Source organism: Melanostigma gelatinosum (assembly GCF_949748355.1).
Source record: "Melanostigma gelatinosum genome assembly, chromosome: 13".
Classification (NCBI taxonomy): Eukaryota; Metazoa; Chordata; class Actinopteri; order Perciformes; family Zoarcidae; genus Melanostigma; species Melanostigma gelatinosum.
The window spans coordinates 2,590,526-2,610,141 of record NC_136646.1 but is presented as its reverse complement, the minus strand read 5'-3'; the positions used below and the strand labels follow the sequence as shown (position 1 = coordinate 2,610,141).

Genomic DNA, 19,616 nt, shown 5'->3' with positions numbered 1-19,616 from the left:
TGCTCCCATTCGGGCTCTCCCTCTCCCCACGGGTGTTCACAAGGTGTGTCGCTGCTGCCCTCTCCCCCTGCAATCACAGGGCATGAGAATACTGCCGTACTTGGACGATTGGCTGATCTGTGCGCCATCCCAGCTTCAGGCGGCGCAGGACACTGCTCGCCTTCTTTCTCACGCGGCCCGGTCGGGCCTCAGGGTAAACATGGAGAAGAGCTCCCTGAGCCCTTCTCAGAGCATCACCTTCATTGGTGTGGCTCTGGATACAGTCACTATGAGTGCCTGTCCGTCACCCCGAAGGGTGGACGATATCCTCCACAGCCTCTCTCCCTTCCAAGGGGGCAGGCGGGTGCCCTACATTCTTTTTCTCCGCCTATTGGGCAAACTGACAGCTGCCTCGGCGGTCGTTCCATTAGGGTTACTGTCACTGCGACCCCTGCAGAGATGGCTGAACAGCTTTCACTTGGATGCCAGGTGGCACAAACACAGGGCAATAGTAGTATCGGAGCAGTGCCTACTCGCCCTATCCCCATGGAGGGAGAGGGCATACCTGACGAAGGGTGTCCCCATGGGTTCGGTCCCATTCCGCAGAGAGGTGGTCACAACAGATGCCTGCCTCTCAGGATGGGGTGCAGTGTGGCAGAACAGGACTGCTCAGGGGCAGTGGTCTGCTCAAGACCACATAGAGCATGTCAATGTTCTAGAGCTACGGGCTGTGCACCTAGTGCTCAAGCATTTTCTGCCATACTTGAGGGGCAAGCATGTGCTTGTCCGGTCGGACAACACCTCGGCGGTGTTTCACATCAACCATCAAGGGGGCACCAGATCTGCAGAATTGCTACGGGTAGCCCGTGCCCTTCTCACCTGGGCTGCCCCTCGTCTTACCAGCCTTCGGGCAATGTACCTACCAGGGGAACGGAACCAGGTCGCAGATTTTCTGTCCCGTCACAAGCCTCCACCGGGGGAGTGGCGGCTCCATCCAGAGGTGGTGCAGAGCATTTGGGGTCTCTTCGGCAGAGCAGAGGTGGATCTCTTTGGCTCGGAGAGGTCGACCCACTGTCCCCATTGGTTCTCCCTGACGGAGAGGACCAGTCCTCTGGGTCAGGATGCCCTGGCTCACACGTGGCCACAGGGGCTTCTTTATGCCTTTCCACCGGTCCCTCTGATCTTGCCAACACTTCTCAGAGTCCTTCAAGAGGGCCACAGACTCTTGTTAGTGGCCCCCTTATGGCCAGCCAGGATCTGGTTCTCCCTACTGCACAGACTCTGCTGCAGGACACCCTGGCACCTCCCCGACAGGAGGGATCTCCTGTCGCAACTAGGGGGTCAGATTTGGCATCCCAATCCCAGCCGCCTCCAACTATGGGTCTGGCCGCTGGAGGGCCCGACCAGCTGCTGACTGGCTGCATAGAGCCAGTCAGAAGAACTATCCTGAATGCCAGGGCACCATCTACCCGGCTGCAGTACGAAAACAGGTGGGGACTGTTTTCTGACTGGTGTGTGGTTCGGAACAAGGACCCGGTGCAGTGCCCCGTACCTGTTGTACTTGAGTTTCTGCAGTCCCTGTTAGATAAGGGCCGGTCTCCCGCTACCCTGAGGGTGTACGTGGCCGCTCTTTCATGGCACCATGCTAGGGTCGACAATGGCACAGTAGGGAGCCACAGACTGGTGTCCCTCTTCCTAAAGGGAGCTCGGCGGTTGCGTCCCCCAAACGCCCCGAAGGCCCCGGCATGGGACCTACATTTGGTATTGGACACCCTGTGCTTGCCTCCTTTTGAACCCCTGGCACGGGCAGAGCCGAGATGGCTGGCAACCAAAACGGTGTTTCTCCTCGCCATCACTTCGGCTAAACGCGTAGGCGAGCTGCATGCCCTGTCGGTGAGTGAATCGTGTCTGAGGTGGAACTCAGATGGATCGGGGGTTACTTTGTGGCCTAATGCAGCGTTTCTCCCAAAGGTGCTGACACGCTCTCATATCAACCAGCCTATCCAGCTTGCGGAGTTTGACCCCCCATCGGGAGAGGAGAGGTCAAGGCTGCTGTGCCCGGTGCGGGCCCTCCGAGCTTATGTGGAGGCCACCGCTTGCATACGGCGGTCGGAGCAGCTCTTTGTCAGTTATGGTGGGCCTAAGAAGGGCTGTGCTCTTTCGAAACAGCGCCTGTCCCACTGGATAGTGGAAGCCATTGCCCAGGCATACAAGGCGAGCGACCGTCCGCTACCATCCGGAGTGAGGGGCCACTCTACCAGGAGTGTCTCCACGTCATGGGCAGCCCTGAGAGGTGTGCCAGTGGAGGATATATGTGCTGCGGCCTCATGGGCCTCACCGAGCACATTCACCAGACACTACAGAGTGAACGTTGCCACCCCTCACCCACTGGGGAGGGTTCTTTGGCCAGCTTCCTCTGCCTGAACTATACAAGGTGGGTACTTGTGATTCCTCGTGACTCTTTTGGTATAAGTCATCCAGTGTTAAGCACTGCCTCTGGCGGTCAGTAAGGATGAAATAGAACGAAAGTTACGAACGTAACTACGGTTCTATGAATCCTGGATGACCGCCAGAGTTCTTGGTCACTCGGAATCCCGTGAACTCGCGAGAAGATTCCATAGGACTGAACTCAGGATGACACCGGAACTTATAGACGACGGGAGTCACCTGAGGTCACGAGTGACTTTGTTGTTATAAATATTCGACCTGCGCATGCGCGAGACGGAATACATCCAGTGTTAAGCACTGCCTCTGGCGGTCATCCAGGATTCATAGAACCGTAGTTACGTTCGTAACTTTCGTTTTCTCAATTGCTAAAACACTAAAACCCATTGGCTGAACAAATTTCTCAGTTGCCTGAACTCATTTAGCTAATTGTGCAGTCTGTTGTCAATACCTTAAACTGTGTCACATGGTAAAACACAATTTGCAGATCTCACTTAGACTTTTCAGCAAAACTCGAAACACATTCTCAGTCTCAAAACACATTCTGCACTCTAATGCACATGTCATCCATACTGGTAAACACAAGTGGCAACGATCAAATACAAATAGAGAACAGATGTCATTGATTAAACACAATCACTCAAAATGGATTTCACTTGTATCAAATGATGTGACACAACCAATATAAGCCAGTTTAGAGAGCAAACAGGTGGTTGAAGGTGATGTCGACGAAGTGCTCTGGTCTGACCCAGCCCAAAGACAAGAAGAAGCACATTGATGTCATGTTGACTCCTTTGATTTTTGTCCCTTTTACTGTAGTATTGTAGGCTGTAGTAGGCCTACAGTGCAGAGCACTTCGTCGACATCACCTTCAACCACCTGTCTCATTTTGCAAGAGGATTCAGAGGTTTTGTAAATAGTGCTTGAAGATGAGGTTTTGTGTTTACAGTTTTGAGAGAATGGGTGACCGTTTCAAGAAATGTGTCTTAGCAATCGAGAAAAACTGTAAATGGTAATCGCGGTTAGCATTTCTCCATTAACGGCAATGTTAATATTAGCTTAGAAGCTAGCTAGTCGAACATTCTTTCATGTTGGCTATATGCTGAATTGTTGTTATGTATTCATGAATGTGTATATGGACAGTTTGTAAGGCCATATTTCATATTGTGTTTCCACAGTTTTACAAAATTAAGAACTTCTAACGAAAGCCCTGAAACTCTTCAACGGATGCCTGGGTCTTTATTGAAAGGATTTACTGTTAGCTATCTGTTAAGCTTTCCTGCACAAAACAAGAGCAGCATACACATTGCACTTGGTATTTGTGTTTTTCTGAACTGATGTTACAGAAAAGCACTTTGTAACCCGAGTATATAAATTAAGTTTTACTTAGTATGAGTGAGACAAAAGTTGTATCGTCTTCACTCATGCTGCTCCCTCACCAATGCAAATCATTCAGTGTTTGAACTGACCAGGGATCAGCTAAAACGCTACAACAGATCGGTTCTGTACAATCGCATGTGTTGAAAACACTGGAACCCATTTTTCCTGCCATCCTTCCTTCCGTTTCACACTCCGGCTCAGCAACACTTCCATGTAACTACATTTCTGCAGAGTACCTCCTGAGTGAGAGAGTTGATCCTCTGTTGCAGGTTGGTGGTCTCTGATTGGATTACACTGGTGTCCTTGACGATGGGCTCACAGGAACAGCACAGTATCCTCTCCTCTCCAAATTCACTGACCATAGGAAACTGCAGGAGAGGAGATCAACTTTCCAGAAAATAATGCATTCACACATCATGAAAGCTTTATTATATCTAATCCTGTTCTATTTTGTATGTATGTGTGTGTGTGTGTGTGTGTGTGTGTGTATGTGTGTGTGTGTGTGTGTGTGTGTATGTATGTGTGTTGCTCTCCACCTTGACCTCGTAGTGTTTGAGCTTCCTCTTGATGCTGCTGTTCTCCCTCTCCAGACTGGCCAGCCGGGTCTTGATGTCATGATACGCGGCGGCCAGGGCCAACCCTGACGCCGGGTACATGTCCTCTGGCAGCCGATTGGCCGGCCAGCTGATCCCGGGAATGCCCACGTCGACCCTCAGCCCCTCTCCTCCTCCCAGCAGCCCCAGCTCTCCTCTGCGGAATAGATCCATCATCAGATAGCTGCGGGAGAGGGGGAGAAACGGTTGTAGTCAGTCTCAGAGAGTGCAGAAAACAGTGCAGAAAACACTTTGGGCTGACTGACAAGACCATGTCGGCTCAGTAGGTCACTTTGCACCCTCCACCTCACACAGCGGGGGCAATAATGGCAAATCTGTCAAGCCCCACGTCCTGGCAGAGGTGATAGTTGCAGAGTGTGTGTGTGTGTTTTCAAAATGTTGCCAGGGGCCGACTGAGTCTGCAAGGCAATCCTTTGCTGTTTCCCATCTGCTGCCGTAAAGTACATCCTTTATTTTTTTTAAACTCTACTCTCAGTGATGGTTTCCACGGTTATGAAAAAAATATGATTCCCCACCACGAAAATAGGAAAAATGTGTGTGTGTTCAGAAATTTGAGGTTTTTCCAGTCACTGCCGTACAAAAGATGTAGACCTCCACTATTGTGGGCAAGTGTGATGTCTTGGTCGTCATGACGGGCTGGATTGGTTGATTAAAAAAAGTTTAAGTTTAAGGTAGTTCAAGAAGTTGAACTACCTTGTTCAAAATTGGTAAGATGGCATCTTGTCGTTCTCCCTCATGGAAAAAAAGACCTGACTTGACTGCTGGACACAAGATGTCTCCTTCCATTCTCATTGTTTGTGACCTAGAGGTTTCAGGTGTCCACATCATACTTCAACAAGTTGTACACAAGACCTTGATTGGCTTCATTCACTGTTGAATATAAAAGTGCTAACTACAACCATATATTTCAAACATGAGTACGGGTTCACAACAGCCATACCACTTCCTTTATAGCAGGGGTTCTTAACCTTTTTGACCTCAGGGCCCAACTTTACAAGTACAAAGTGTCCCGGGGCCCACTCTGACTATATGCATCAAAAGTGTCAGAAAACCTGTAGGTCATACAGAAACAGAGCAGTGGGCCTTTGGAGCCAGTAAAATTTGAAGATTTTTGTCCGCATAAAATAAAAAAGTATCTTTCACTGTAAATAACTGCCTGTGGCTGTATATGTACAGGTAAAGGACAGTATAGGGCTATAACTACACTATCAGTGAACAACTGTCAAATTTGAAGAATATTGGACAAAGTATGACCATTCTACAGTGTTTCTTCCATGAAGAGATCCAGGCGGAGCTCTAAAAGGATATTTGGAGACCCAAATGGATACATGGTAACCACATGATATTCTGACACACTAAAGGTTGTTGGGGTTCTGGCGCCACCTCCTGGCTGGTTGAGTCCCTCACATGGGCCTCCCCTCCTCACAAATGACCTGGGGTCTGATCCTTGCCCCCTGGAGATGACCACACCTCCACCTTCGGTCCACCGCGGAGGTGGACCTTTCATTGGCCGACAAGCCGTCTCCCGCTGTGCGCAGAGACCCGCTTATAAGCGGCAACGCAGCCAAAATCGCTCTCTTCGCTCTGGACTCCCGTCCGGTCTCAAGAAGAATCACCAGAGGACCCGATCGACCTCAACCCCCACTCATCTCAGCACGCACGTGCTCTTTCGCTGGACGAAAAAGAACCACGTCTATTCTGAGTTAAGGCCTTGGCCCGCGGAAAGCATCCTCTCTTCCACGCGCCGCTCCCCCCCTTCGTGTACACGCCACGGTACTAGGAAGACCAAACAATCTTCCTTCACCGACCATTACCGAGAGATACGAACCGACACGTGTCTCAGCCGACGTTGGAAACCACAGGCCCTCCTCTCTGCAGCGAGCCGGGCCGAACCAGCAACCGCTCACCAGCGACGCTGAAACCACAGCAGCCTCACGCTTTTCTTTTCCTCCTGGAGGAGGGAAAACCATTCATCGACAAACACTCTACAACCTTGCCACGAAGCATCTCATAGTAAGAGTCACGGTGTCTGGGCGTAGTTTAGCTTAAATGAACTTACGTTTAATTCAGGCCATTCATTTATATGTTATTATTCCCGTGTTTTTGTCGTGTTAAAGTCATTGTTTTCGTTTTGCTGAGAGATTACGCAATCGTCGACGGAGCTCCGAGGTCCGTCGTACTGTGCGTTTCCTGTTTGACTGTTGCTTTTGGGATTATTTGATTTCATCTTTGTTCTTGCTCTCTTTCCTCGAGTCGATTCTGTGAGTGAAGTGTGGAAACGCGACTATCGGGCATAAGTGTCGTCAGTTCGCGAAGCGACAACGGCAACTTGTGTGAGATACGCTCGGCGATCCTCATTTTCACTACGACGCGACATCGCACACAGAAACTCTGATTCCTCTCTCTGCCCTTTTATTCCTCTTGTTTTCCGTAACTTGCACACACATAGAGCTCCGGATTGTGGGTGAAACTCTCACCTATTGTTCCAACACACGTGTGCGCCGACACACGCAACCACATATAGCTGACCCCCCCCCCCCCTCCATTCGCCATTTGGTCTGAGTCACTCGACTCCGCCATCTGGTGGAAGGTTTTAGCTATAACTCTTTAAGGCCTGTTTGTCTGCGTCACTCGACGCCGCCATCTTTGTAGTCTTTAGCGATAGCTGTTAGGACTCACCTTCCTTTCCACATACACACACACACACACACACATACTTGTATTACATACATCATCACCCATTTTATTCATTTGTTTAGATATTAGGCACATAAAATTGTATGACAGCGTTGTTGGTTGTGATATTATTTGATCTGATCACTTATTATTTCGATTTAATAAATTCTGTTATATTTTAAAGAGCAGTCGTTTGTGATTACTTGTGCATATTTGTGTAATAAGATCTGTATGTAGTAGCCTTGTGTACGAACTTAACCCTTCACTGTCACTTCGAATGTGTAGTCGCACCCGACTATTGACATTACGAGTGGCCACTAATTATGAGACTTAGTTTATCGTTTGGTTATTAGTCCCTGTTTACAGGGTGGTGCCCCGTTATTATTAATAATCATTAATAATTGTTACTCACATTAATAATTCTATTGATGTCAAGAATTCAGTTTCTTAAATGCTGATAACCCAAACACGCCCCTCTACGTTCCAAACATCTGGTGCCCCGTGTGAGGCTACGTTATTCCAGTCTTATTACAGTATATATGCATAATAATCCATAATTATTTTTGAATAATTAATTTTCCAAAATTAATTTTTTCTCGAAAAATTAATTTTTTTCCTTTGTTTTGAATGATCCAAATTTCTGCACCTTATTTTCCAAAATAGGTAGACCTTTGATATTCAACATTTTTCCTTATTGTAATTTAATTTTTGATTTTAATCTTAATTTTAATTGAATTTAAATTTTTCCGAAATTCTTATTTCGTTTTCCTTTCAGGTTCAATTACTCGTTTCATTTCCTAAACTAACAGTCAGCTGTGTAGTAGGTTTGATCGTTTGTTTTTGTAATACCAATACTTTGTTTTCTTAAATCCCTCAAAGAAGTTACACACAGCTGTCATAGGCCAAAAGTGCTAAGCCACGTTAGCATTTTGTACCTTTGGTTGCCAAGCAGTAGTGATATCTCAGAGTAGTACAGTAGAAATTTGTAAGTCACAGAACTAGACATTTCACTGTGCTCCTGCATTAACCGTAAACGCTAACAGTTTCTTACTAACAGTAGGGAATCAATAACCACTAGGAGTCGCGCTTATTAAAAAGAGAATGAGCGACAACAAAGACTCCGCTTCTGGAGCTGTAGCTCTAGATGACGCCGTATTACGAGATGCGGTGGCCGATCTCCTCAAGTTCACGCTACCTGAGAGAGAGTATTTTGGTACATACGACACAGCCACGTGTCAGAAGCAATTAGTGGAGCTAATGGCGTATGGAAACCATCCAGATAAACCAAAACGCATGATTCAAGACGTGGTTGGATCAATCTTCCTCACCTACCATCAGAAAATGCAGCTACAAGCTGTCGCACACCGCGAGGAATGCGACAGACTGCGCAGCGCCTTGGGTGAGATTCAGATTGGGGTTAGGCAGGGAGAAACCGACTATCGTGCGCTTCAGGAAGAAAATGAGACCCTGCGAGTGGATCTCAAGGAGATCCACACAGAGCTCAACGCTACCCTAGAGGCTAACGACAGAATGAAAGTGCTTCACAGTACCACGCAGGGACAGACACCCCTAACCCAGGTAAGTACTGTGCCACCCAACCTAGCCGCTCACCACGTCACTTTGGACAGCTACAGTGCCCCTCGGTCCTCGCAACCCTTGGACAGTGGTGCCTCATTCGGCCCGAGTCGGACCACCCTGCATTTCAGTCGAACGGTCTCGCCACCCACTAGGGGGGAAGACCAATACCCTCCACCTAGTTCAAGGTCGCGACGAAACCGCTCCCCCTCCCCCCCAAGGAGGGGGAATAGTCGCCCTGATTCCCCTCGAGGTGAATTAGTAGACTCAGACGACTCGGACGGCCCAGGCCCCATCGGCGCGCAGGGCCTGCGTACCCGGCAGATTGAGTCTCTTGCCAAAGATGTAGAACGTTTCGATCCCGGTAGCAGAGAGTCGAGCATCGACGACTATCTACGGGAGATCGACCGCTGCCTCCTTGACATCTCGCGCCCCTCATCGCGTGAAAAGCTAAAGCTAATCTGGAAGACCACGGCTAGAGGAGTCCATGTTTTCATGGAAACACTCCAGCCAGGTATCCGCGACCGCTACTCGAGCCTCTGTCAGGCTCTCCGGGAGGAGTACTCCTTGTACCCTGATCCCGCTTCAGCCACTCTCGGCGCCTTTGCGATCTCTCAAGGAAGGCTAGAGGCCCCAAGAGATTACTTCAGGCGGTTGAGATCCGCGTACTTCCAGGGACGTAACGCCCCTGGTCTAGAAGAGGACCATGCCTTTAAGTCCTTATTCCTGCACAACCTCCACGACGGTGTGAGGTACGATGTTACCATGCATTGCAGAACAAGTAACCTCACAATGCCGGAGATCAGGAAATATGCACAACTGGCATGGGAGACACGCGCACGGCCTCTGAAGAAGCATGAAGACACTGCCAGAGTCCTGGGCATCCAACAGTCCGGAGACTCTGACCTAGCGTTGGAAGGCAATGAAAGGCCTTGGGCCAGAGACTCTCGGCCACCCTTGAGAAACCAACGACCATGGCGGTCGGAGGACCAACGCAACCAGGGGGGTGAGAGACACCCCCAAGGTCACAACCAGGTAAGGCCACGGCAGCAACCCACATCGCATCCACCACGGAGGGTTGAACGCAACCCTCCACAACCAGGTAGGTACAACGGACGGGCTCGCAACTTCCCTGCAAAGGAAGCTGAAACGCCTGAGCTGGAGAGCCTAATCCGTAAGTATGTGCAAGAGGCAGTCAAGCAGTTGGGGAAGGCGACGCCCCCCGGGAAACCATCAACCCCGCCAGGGAAACCCGATCCCAACTTGCCGCCCACCTGACTAAGCCTAGAGACTTCTTCCTCTGCCGCCAAAGTCTACTTTGTAGGTTGGGGAAGAGACATCAGCACACTCCCGGAAACGGCCACTCCCGACTTCGCACCTCCCCGTTCCATGACCTTCTTGGGTGACCTTGTCCGCAAAGGCAGGGCCCGCCGTATATACATCTCAGTCACACTGGGAGGCCATAACACTCTTGCTCTACTCGATTCCGGGTCAGAAATCAGCCTCATGTGTACCGCTACCTTCTTGATGGTAACTGAAGCAATGCATTCCCGTGGCACAACGCTGCAAAGCGAAACGTGCGCGGTCAGCATCACCAGCTACACCCAAGATAAGTCGCCCATCACCAAACGTGTCTGGGTTGACATCGCTTTTCAGGGAATGACTATCAAGCATCCCATTCATGTCTGCATCCTAGACACCGAACCCTTACTCCTTGGCCAGGACCTCTTGGACCGATTGGCCCCGCTCATTGATTGTCATCAGGGACACATTTGGGCACAAGTAGACACACCTAGGCCCCTGAACCTTACTGGTGACGCGTCAGTTCCAGACGGACAAGTCGCCGTCATTCATGAAAACGAGTGGCAGACGCCCCCGTGCCTGCCAGAGACTCCCCCTGAGTCGGCTCAGCCCGCTCCGCCTGCGGACCTGGGACCGTCGCAGCCAAACCATGAGAACCTGCCCCGTGATCACCAGTCTTTCCTTTGCTCGTTGGAAAACCCCACTTCAGCATTGTACGCCCCCCGCTTGACTGAAGGCGTACACCTCAATGGCATCATGAATCCAGAGGCTCTCCTAGCCCTGTGGTCTGAGAAATCAGCTGTCAGCCAAGACGTGTTCAACACTCTTTGCCAACAAAATCCACCGCCAGTCTTCGTTCAGCGAAGCCACCGGCTTCTGTCAGCTGAATCACCGCAAACGATGCTCAAAGCCATCGGGGTGTGTGCCCTCCACGTACGGATTGGAGGTAAACAGGTGACGCACCTGATCAGTGTGGTCCCTAGACTCCATCCCCCGTTCTTTGTCGGCGCAGACCTGCTAGTAAGACTTGGCGCCGTATTGGACACAGTCCACCAAGTTCTGTGGTCTCAAGGTAGCGCTGAGCGTTACCCCCTCGCCACTGAACCCGAACATATGGTATCGGGGCAAACTATCCCCCAGGCGTGTCAAGTCGCCAGTGAAACTGGCATGACAGTGCCCGCCCGCACTGCCGGAGTGTCCATACGCCTAGTCATCCTTAAGGGACAGACGCTGCCTAGCGAACAGGCATTCTTCCAACCGCTGCCCCGCTTTTGGGAACTGAACTTGACAGTCTGTGGTATGCCCCTGCTTGAGGTGAACAATCGTTCAGCCTACATACTGGTTCAGAATCTGACCCACTCACCGATCCAGGTGACGGGAGGACAACCATTGGGGATACTGGTTGACCAGTCCTTCCACGACTTTGAACTCACAGTCCCTGTCATAGGGGAGCTGCCCCCATCCCTAGCTAGAGAGGATGAACTGAATGGCCTTCTTTATACCTTTCCGACCAAAATGATCACCATCGTCCGTCATGAAATGCTACAGAGCGAAGCAATCCACGACGCTTCCCTGAGTACTGACGGCGACATGATAGTGTACACCCTCACTACTCTACCAGGAGATTCGACCTCCGCAGTCACGGGTGCGGATTCACCGACCAACGAACCGTACCCTGGCTTTGAGGCAGAGATGGAGCAACAGCTCGCGAAGTCGGACGCTCTGATAACAGAAACTCAGAGAGACGCACTTCGACACTTGTTCCGCGAGTTTCAGGAGATCTTTTCAAAAGACTCCCACGACTGCGGAGTCACCGACCTCCATACAGTTCGCATCCCTACCGACCCACAGGCCCAACCAACCTTTGTACGTCAGTACAGAATCCCATTGGCCGCCTATGACTCGATTCAAGAGATCCTTGACAAATTGCTGGAAAAGCAAATCATCAGGGAGTGCAACTCAACGTACAACTCGCCCATCTGGCCAGTGCTGAAGCCAACTGGAAAATGGCGTCTTACCATCGACTACCGCCCACTGAACAAGCAGGTTCCCCTCTCCCGTTGGCCAATGATCCACCTGGATCAAGAACTGGCAAAGGTAAAAGAGGCCTGTTTCTTCTCAACGGTGGACATAGCCAATGGGTTCTGGACCATGAGAGTCGACCCAGTCGACCAATACAAGCTTGCTTTTTCCTTTGGCAATCGCCAGTACACTTGGAACCGCTGCCCGTTTGGGTACTCTAACTCGCCCTCAGAGTTCAACATCTTCCTCCACAAAGCGATGGCCGACGCCGCCGCTCGCGGAAACCTCATATACGTGGACGACATCCTCATGAGGAGTCGGACCTTTGAGGAACACCTGGCTGAGATCCGCCATGTTCTCGGCCAGCTCGCCGCCGCAGGAGCTAAACTGGCTATCACCAAAGGCCAGTGGTGCCGTACTAAGGTCAAGTACGTGGGGCTCACGGTGGGCGCAGACGGCATTGAACCTCTGGCAGAGAGGATACAAGCCATCCGAAACATCAAAGCTCCGACAAACGTGTCGGAACTCAGGAGCTTCCTGGGTGTCTGTAACTATTCACGGCAGTTCATGGAGGACTACGCAGAAATAGCCAGACCCCTCACGGAGCTTCTGCGCAAAGATAGCCTTTTCGAATGGGGGGGACCCCAAGAGCAATCCTTCCACCAACTGAAGGAAAAGCTCTGCTCCGCCCCCTGTCTGGCCTACCCAGACAAAGACAAAGAGTTCCATCTTGAGGCCAGCTTCTCTTCCCAGTGCCTTAGCGCTGCTTTGGCACAGAAATATGACACCGACCAGCGGGTCGTTGCCTACGCCAGCCGACCTTTAAGTACCGTTGAGATTAAGTTCTCCGACTGCGAAAAGGCCCTTCTTGCCACCGTTTGGGCTGTGGAACATTTCCGTAGCTACATCGGAGGTCAGAAAGTCATCATCGAGACTTGCCACCAACCGGTCGTATTCTTGAACAGTCAGCGACTGAGAGAGGGTCGAGTCTCTAACAGTCGTATCGCATCCTGGATGATGGCGTTGCAAGGCTATGATGTTGAGATTAAGTACGCCCAGAACCACAAGATGGCTCTGGGCCAGGGTCTTGCGCAGTGCCAACACTGCGACTGTGAAGAACAGCCGAGCTCCCAATCTTCAATCATCACAACCCCATCGCTTCCATCCAACCATCATTACTACGATGAGAACACCTGCCAAGGCCTCCCGAAGGTCTATGTGGACGGCTGCTCATTCCATCACGAGAGCCAGATCCGAGCTGGAGTCGGTATCAAATGGGTGGGCTTCGAAACGAACGAGCCACCCTGCTACCAACTCGGCTCAAAGTCGAGCCAATATGCAGAGATTGCAGCAGCACTCATCGCAGTCCAACAGGCCACTAGGCAAGCGGTTGTACAGCTGGTGATCTGCTCAGACTCGAATTATGCTCGCCACAGTTTCATCTCTCACTTCCCCACGTGGAAGGCGAACGGCATGAAAAATGCTCGAAACAAAGAGGTCAAACATTCAGAGCTCTTCCTCACATGCGATCAGCGGGTGACAACCCAGGGGATGACAATTTACTGGAAGAAGGTAAAGGGTCATTCCCAAACCTCTGGCCCTGATAGGGACGGGAACGATGAGGCGGACCGCCTCGCCAAATTGGGGGCTGAACAAGGCACGCCTTGGGAGTTCCAGGAAAGCTGGCTCCCAAGCCCCCAAACGTATGCAGTGAATGCGATCACTCGGCGGCAAACCAAAGAGAAAGAAGAGAATCCGCAGTCGTGCCTCCAGACTTTGCACCTGGGACGCAAACCAGGCGACACAGACTTGGTCACGATGCAGGAACGAGACCCGGCTATTCAAAGCATTCGAAACCAGATACTGAACCTTCCGTCACAACAGGTGGCACCGCCACCGTTAGACTCACGAGAACTGAAAGACCTTAAGTCCGTCCAGTCACACCTGAAGATAGACCAGGGTCTGTTGGTCTACTCCTACGAGGGTCAGGGCCCGTCCCGTTGGGTCGTCCCAACTGACCATAGGGGGGTGATGTTGACCCATGCTCACGACTCCTTAACAGGAGGACACCGGGGCTACAAGGCAACTCTCAACACCCTCAAGCAAGTCGCTTATTGGCCGTCCATGATGCGGGACACTAAGTCCTACGTACGGGGATGTCTGGTCTGTTGCCAGTTCCAGCCATCCCGCCCCATCAGTCGTGCCCCACTTCAAGCAAGGGGGGTCACATTCCCATGGTCCAACCTCCAAATCGACTGGGTCGGTCCAGTCCCTAAGTCCTCGAGAGGTAACAAATACCTCCTCACCGTCACATGCGCGTTCACTAAATGGGTGGAATGCCTCCCAGCACCCAATGACACGGCTATGACGACTGCAGTCCTACTTCTGAACCACGTGTTCAGCCGTTGGGGTTTACCCCTCTCCATCGATTCAGACCAAGGTACCCATTTCACCTCCCACGTCATGACTAGCGTGTACGATATCTTGGGAATTGAATCCAAATTCCACATTTCGTCCTCCGGTCAGGTCGAACGGGCCAACCGCACCATTGTCAGCATGCTCAAGAAGTATGTTAACAGCAGTGGCAGAGACTGGGACGTGAAACTCCCCTTGGTACTGATGGCCATTAGGTCCACCCCGCACCGTTCCACGGGGGTCACACCCTTTGAAATGATGACGGGAAGGGAGATGACTCTCCCGCTTCACCTCCTGTACCACCCCGAGGATGTCAGCGTCGCGACAGCCTACACTACACATCAGTACGTCTCAGACTTGCGTGAGCACCTCCGAGATACGTTTGCGTGGGCCCAAGAGAACTTGGAAGACAGCGCAAAAGGCTCTAAGGCCTACTACGATAGGAAGGCAGCGCACCACGAATACCAGGTGGGCGACAAGGTTTTCTACTTTAGATTCACCAGCCCAGTGGGAATCTCAAAGAAATTCCTACCTCGCTGGACAGGCCCCTTCGAAATCGTAGGAAAACTCTCACCGGTAGCATATCGGATCCGGGTCCCTAAGACCAAACAGCCACCGGCATACAAATGGGTCCATGCGAACCAGATCAAACCCTACAAACCGGGTTCACTCCAAGGAGAGGCTACGGCCATCTCCCCCCAGTAGAGATAGGAATTAACTGCATGCCCCAACTCACCCCGTCGGCATGCACTAACCTATAACATAGAATACATTATCCCCACAGTAATTAGATTCTGGTGTGTTCACAGATGGGGCTCCCTTGGATCCTCGGCATACTCTTCGGTCTACAACTCACCCAAGCGCTAGAAATGGTGGAACCAGGCCCACCGACTGGGATTGTCCTACAAGGGACACCCGGACTCCTAATTACCCGTTGCGGCCTCTACACCCAGAGAGTCTATGTACGACTAGACCCCTGGGACGTGTACCGTAAGCATATCCGATTGCCCCCACGGCTGACCGAAGGAAGGTTGAGCGGAGTCCAAGCCCACGACACAGTCGACCGGGCCAAGCAGACGACCGCTCACATCCTCGACCAATTACACAAGTTCTTGGTCACTGAGGAGGATCTTAGCGGTAAGCACCGACCTAAGAGATTCCTCGGCGGTCTGCTCGTCGCAGCATCGGCCATTGGGTCCCTTTTCTCCATCGGCCTCTCGGCCGCCAACTCCATTAGCCTGAGCGCGCTCCAAAGACACATGGGCGAACTTGACAAAGAAATGCCAGAGATCCAACAGCGAATCCAACTCCAACAAGCACAGTTACAGGGCCTGGGTAAAACCCTTCAGGGAACCATCGTCACTGTAAACTTACATTCTGCTCTCCTCAATAACACCTTGCATGCCTTAGCTACTCTCTCCGAAGTAGTCCAAGAAGACATAACCTATGTACGAGTAGTACGAGATTTAATGCAGGATCTCATCAGAGAAATCAGCTCATCGGTCAATAGCTTGACCAGTGGGAAAATCCCACCCTATCTGGTCCCTTTGGACCTTGTTGACAAAATCCTTAGATCTGCGACCACTACTGTTGTGCAACCATCACAGGTACATCTAGCTTATAGTCTTGGCAGCGCCATCCCGATTTCGGTAGATCCAAAGAACCTAGAAATAGGATTCATTCTGAATCTACCAATCATAGAGAGACAAAATGTATATCGAATGAAGTCTGTTTTGAATGTCGGATTCTGGAAAGGTGATACACATGTACACCTCACAACACCGCCAATCCTTGCTTACCATGATGACGATCTCTCCCTCTACCTCATCCCCAACCTAGGCATGTGTACAAAAACTAAAGACATCCACTGGGTCTGCCCGAGCAACCCTTTCGTTAGAGACGTAACAGGCTACCTCTGCGGCTTGAGAGCCGAGTCCCCTGAACAGAGGTGCCGAGGTAGTCTGTCCGTCAGGGATGATGGTACGGAGACAAGAGTAGAACGAGCAGGCAACAAATGGCTGGTTAGCACCCCCGCCACCGAAGTCCTCGTATCCTACGATCGCCACGACACCGCCACTAAGCTAACTTTACCAAATCAGACATTCTTTTTGACAGTTCCACAAGGAGCCACACTGCACATCAATGACATCGTCCTCCATTACCTCAACCCAGACACACACAATGTAGAGATTGAGATTATGGACGCCTTCAAGGGTCACAACCTCACCATTGATGATAACATTCAACAGCAGCTTCTAACAGAAGGGACGAAATTGGTCCAGTTCAGCCTCAAACCCACTGGACTCACTACCACATTGTTCAACCATTTGATTAGGTACAACCCCTATCAGGCAAACAACCTCAGCATGCTAGCCTTGGGACTCCTTCTTAGTGGCTGGATAATCACAGCAATCGTCGCACATATTATGTATAAATACATCCAGAAGCTACAGAACAGACTGGATTCCCTCCTATACGGAGCTCCACGTGTTAGCCACCCGGCGACCGCTCCGCTGACGGTTTCCAGTCCTGTCTAGGAGTAGAATCAGTAACCACTGTATCCCTCCTCTGCTTCCCTTCTTTCTACCTCTTTTCTTTTTATCCTTGGTGTTTTGTTTTTGTTTTATTTGGGTTGTTACATTCTTTGACACTATACCGCAATGCTTGAAGTATCACAACATCATATTAGCGATTGAATTATTTGGGAATAATGTTTTGCTCACCTATGATTTGAATTGTGTATGATAGTAGATGTAGGGAAAAAGTAGTTAAAGCCATCTGCCCAGATGCCACCTTCGTTAGCAACCAGACACCAGTGAACTCTGAACTCTGAACTTTGAACATTGCCCACTGCCTGTTAACCACTGCTTTTGATCCCAGGAATACTTGGACTGTCTAACCTCTTCAGGTTCTCAGGAATATATGGACAGTTTTTCCCCTGCACCTGGATGTAAGTGCCAGCCCTTGGTTTGCTCTAAAGACCGTGACCAGCATCCCGCTCTTCAGACCAAAGGGGGGATGTTGGGGTTCTGGCGCCACCTCCTGGCTGGTTGAGTCCCTCACATGGGCCTCCCCTCCTCACAAATGACCTGGGGTCTGATCCTTGCCCCCTGGAGATGACCACACCTCCACCTTCGGTCCACCGCGGAGGTGGACCTTTCATTGGCCGACAAGCCGTCTCCCGCTGTGCGCAGAGACCCGCTTATAAGCGGCAACGCAGCCAAAATCGCTCTCTTCGCTCTGGACTCCCGTCCGGTCTCAAGAAGAATCACCAGAGGACCCGATCGACCTCAACCCCCACTCATCTCAGCACGCACGTGCTCTTTCGCTGGACGAAAAAGAACCACGTCTATTCTGAGTTAAGGCCTTGGCCCGCGGAAAGCATCCTCTCTTCCACGCGCCGCTCCCCCCCTTCGTGTACACGCCACGGTACTAGGAAGACCAAACAATCTTCCTTCACCGACCATTACCGAGAGATACGAACCGACACGTGTCTCAGCCGACGTTGGAAACCACAGGCCCTCCTCTCTGCAGCGAGCCGGGCCGAACCAGCAACCGCTCACCAGCGACGCTGAAACCACAGCAGCCTCACGCTTTTCTTTTCCTCCTGGAGGAGGGAAAACCATTCATCGACAAACACTCTACAACCTTGCCACGAAGCATCTCATAGTAAGAGTCACGGTGTCTGGGCGTAGTTTAGCTTAAATGAACTTACGTTTAATTCAGGCCATTCATTTATATGTTATTATTCCCGTGTTTTTGTCGTGTTAAAGTCATTGTTTTCGTTTTGCTGAGAGATTACGCAATCGTCGACGGAGCTCCGAGGTCCGTCGTACTGTGCGTTTCCTGTTTGACTGTTGCTTTTGGGATTATTTGATTTCATCTTTGTTCTTGCTCTTTTTCCTCGAGTCGATTCTGTGAGTGAAGTGTGGAAACGCGACTATCGGGCATAAGTGTCGTCAGTTCGCGAAGCGACAACGGCAACTTGTGTGAGATACGCTCGGCGATCCTCATTTTCACTACGACGCGACATCGCACACAGAAACTCTGATTCCTCTCTCTGCCCTTTTATTCCTCTTGTTTTCCGTAACTTGCACACACATAGAGCTCCGGATTGTGGGTGAAACTCTCACCTATTGTTCCAACACACGTGTGCGCCGACACACGCAACCACATATAGCTGACCCCCCCCCCCCTCCATTCGCCATTTGGTCTGAGTCACTCGACTCCGCCATCTGGTGGAAGGTTTTAGCTATAACTCTTTAAGGCCTGTTTGTCTGCGTCACTCGACGCCGCCATCTTTGTAGTCTTTAGCGATAGCTGTTAGGACTCACCTTCCTTTCCACATACACACACACACACACACACATACTTGTATTACATACATCATCACCCATTTTATTCATTTGTTTAGATATTAGGCACATAAAATTGTATGACAGCGTTGTTGGTTGTGATATTATTTGATCTGATCACTTATTATTTCGATTTAATAAATTCTGTTATATTTTAAAGAGCAGTCGTTTGTGATTACTTGTGCATATTTGTGTAATAAGATCTGTATGTAGTAGCCTTGTGTACGAACTTAACCCTTCACTGTCACTTCGAATGTGTAGTCGCACCCGACTATTGACATTACGAGTGGCCACTAATTATGAGACTTAGTTTATCGTTTGGTTATTAGTCCCTGTTTACAGGGTGGTGCCCCGTTATTATTAATAATCATTAATAATTGTTACTCACATTAATAATTCTATTGATGTCAAGAATTCAGTTTCTTAAATGCTGATAACCCAAACACGCCCCTCTACGTTCCCAACAAGGTGTATCTCCCTTTATATTTTGATATTATAGTATTTTCCTTTTATTTTTAGCCTTTGCAAATTGCAAAAACTATATATATAAGGTCGAAGACATGGTATGTAAGTTGCGGACTTGCTGTGCGTAATGGCTGCGACTGAGCACGACTGAGTATGCGGGTAGCTCATTTACGCAGAGATTATACGTTGGTTGACGGCTTATGTAAGAGGACCATAAGGTTTGTACGATAAGTACTAGCGTTTTTTGAAGCCACTAGCTCCATGGTAACATCTGTTAGCACATTGTTGGGTCTGTAATGTGTCTTTTTCCGTCGAAATGCTGCAAGATCCGACTTGCAGCGATTATGGCAACTTTCGACAGTGTGTTTGGGCTCATTTTTTGAAAAAT

The 19,616-nt window shown here is 50.3% G+C and overlaps 1 protein-coding gene across 1 annotated transcript in view; it reads right to left on the bottom strand.

Moving 5' to 3' along the window:
• Positions 1–19,616, bottom strand: part of LOC306787198 (TANK-binding kinase 1-binding protein 1-like) — a gene marked incomplete at both ends in the record, with an annotated part of 69,600 nt that overhangs the window by 26,137 nt on the left and 23,847 nt on the right. Inside the window, 2 exons of the mRNA XM_079282283.1 lie at positions 4,041–4,172; positions 4,341–4,581. Of these exons, the coding sequence (XP_079138409.1) occupies positions 4,041–4,172; positions 4,341–4,581 (373 nt within the window). The remainder of the gene's footprint in view (positions 1–4,040; positions 4,173–4,340; positions 4,582–19,616) is intronic.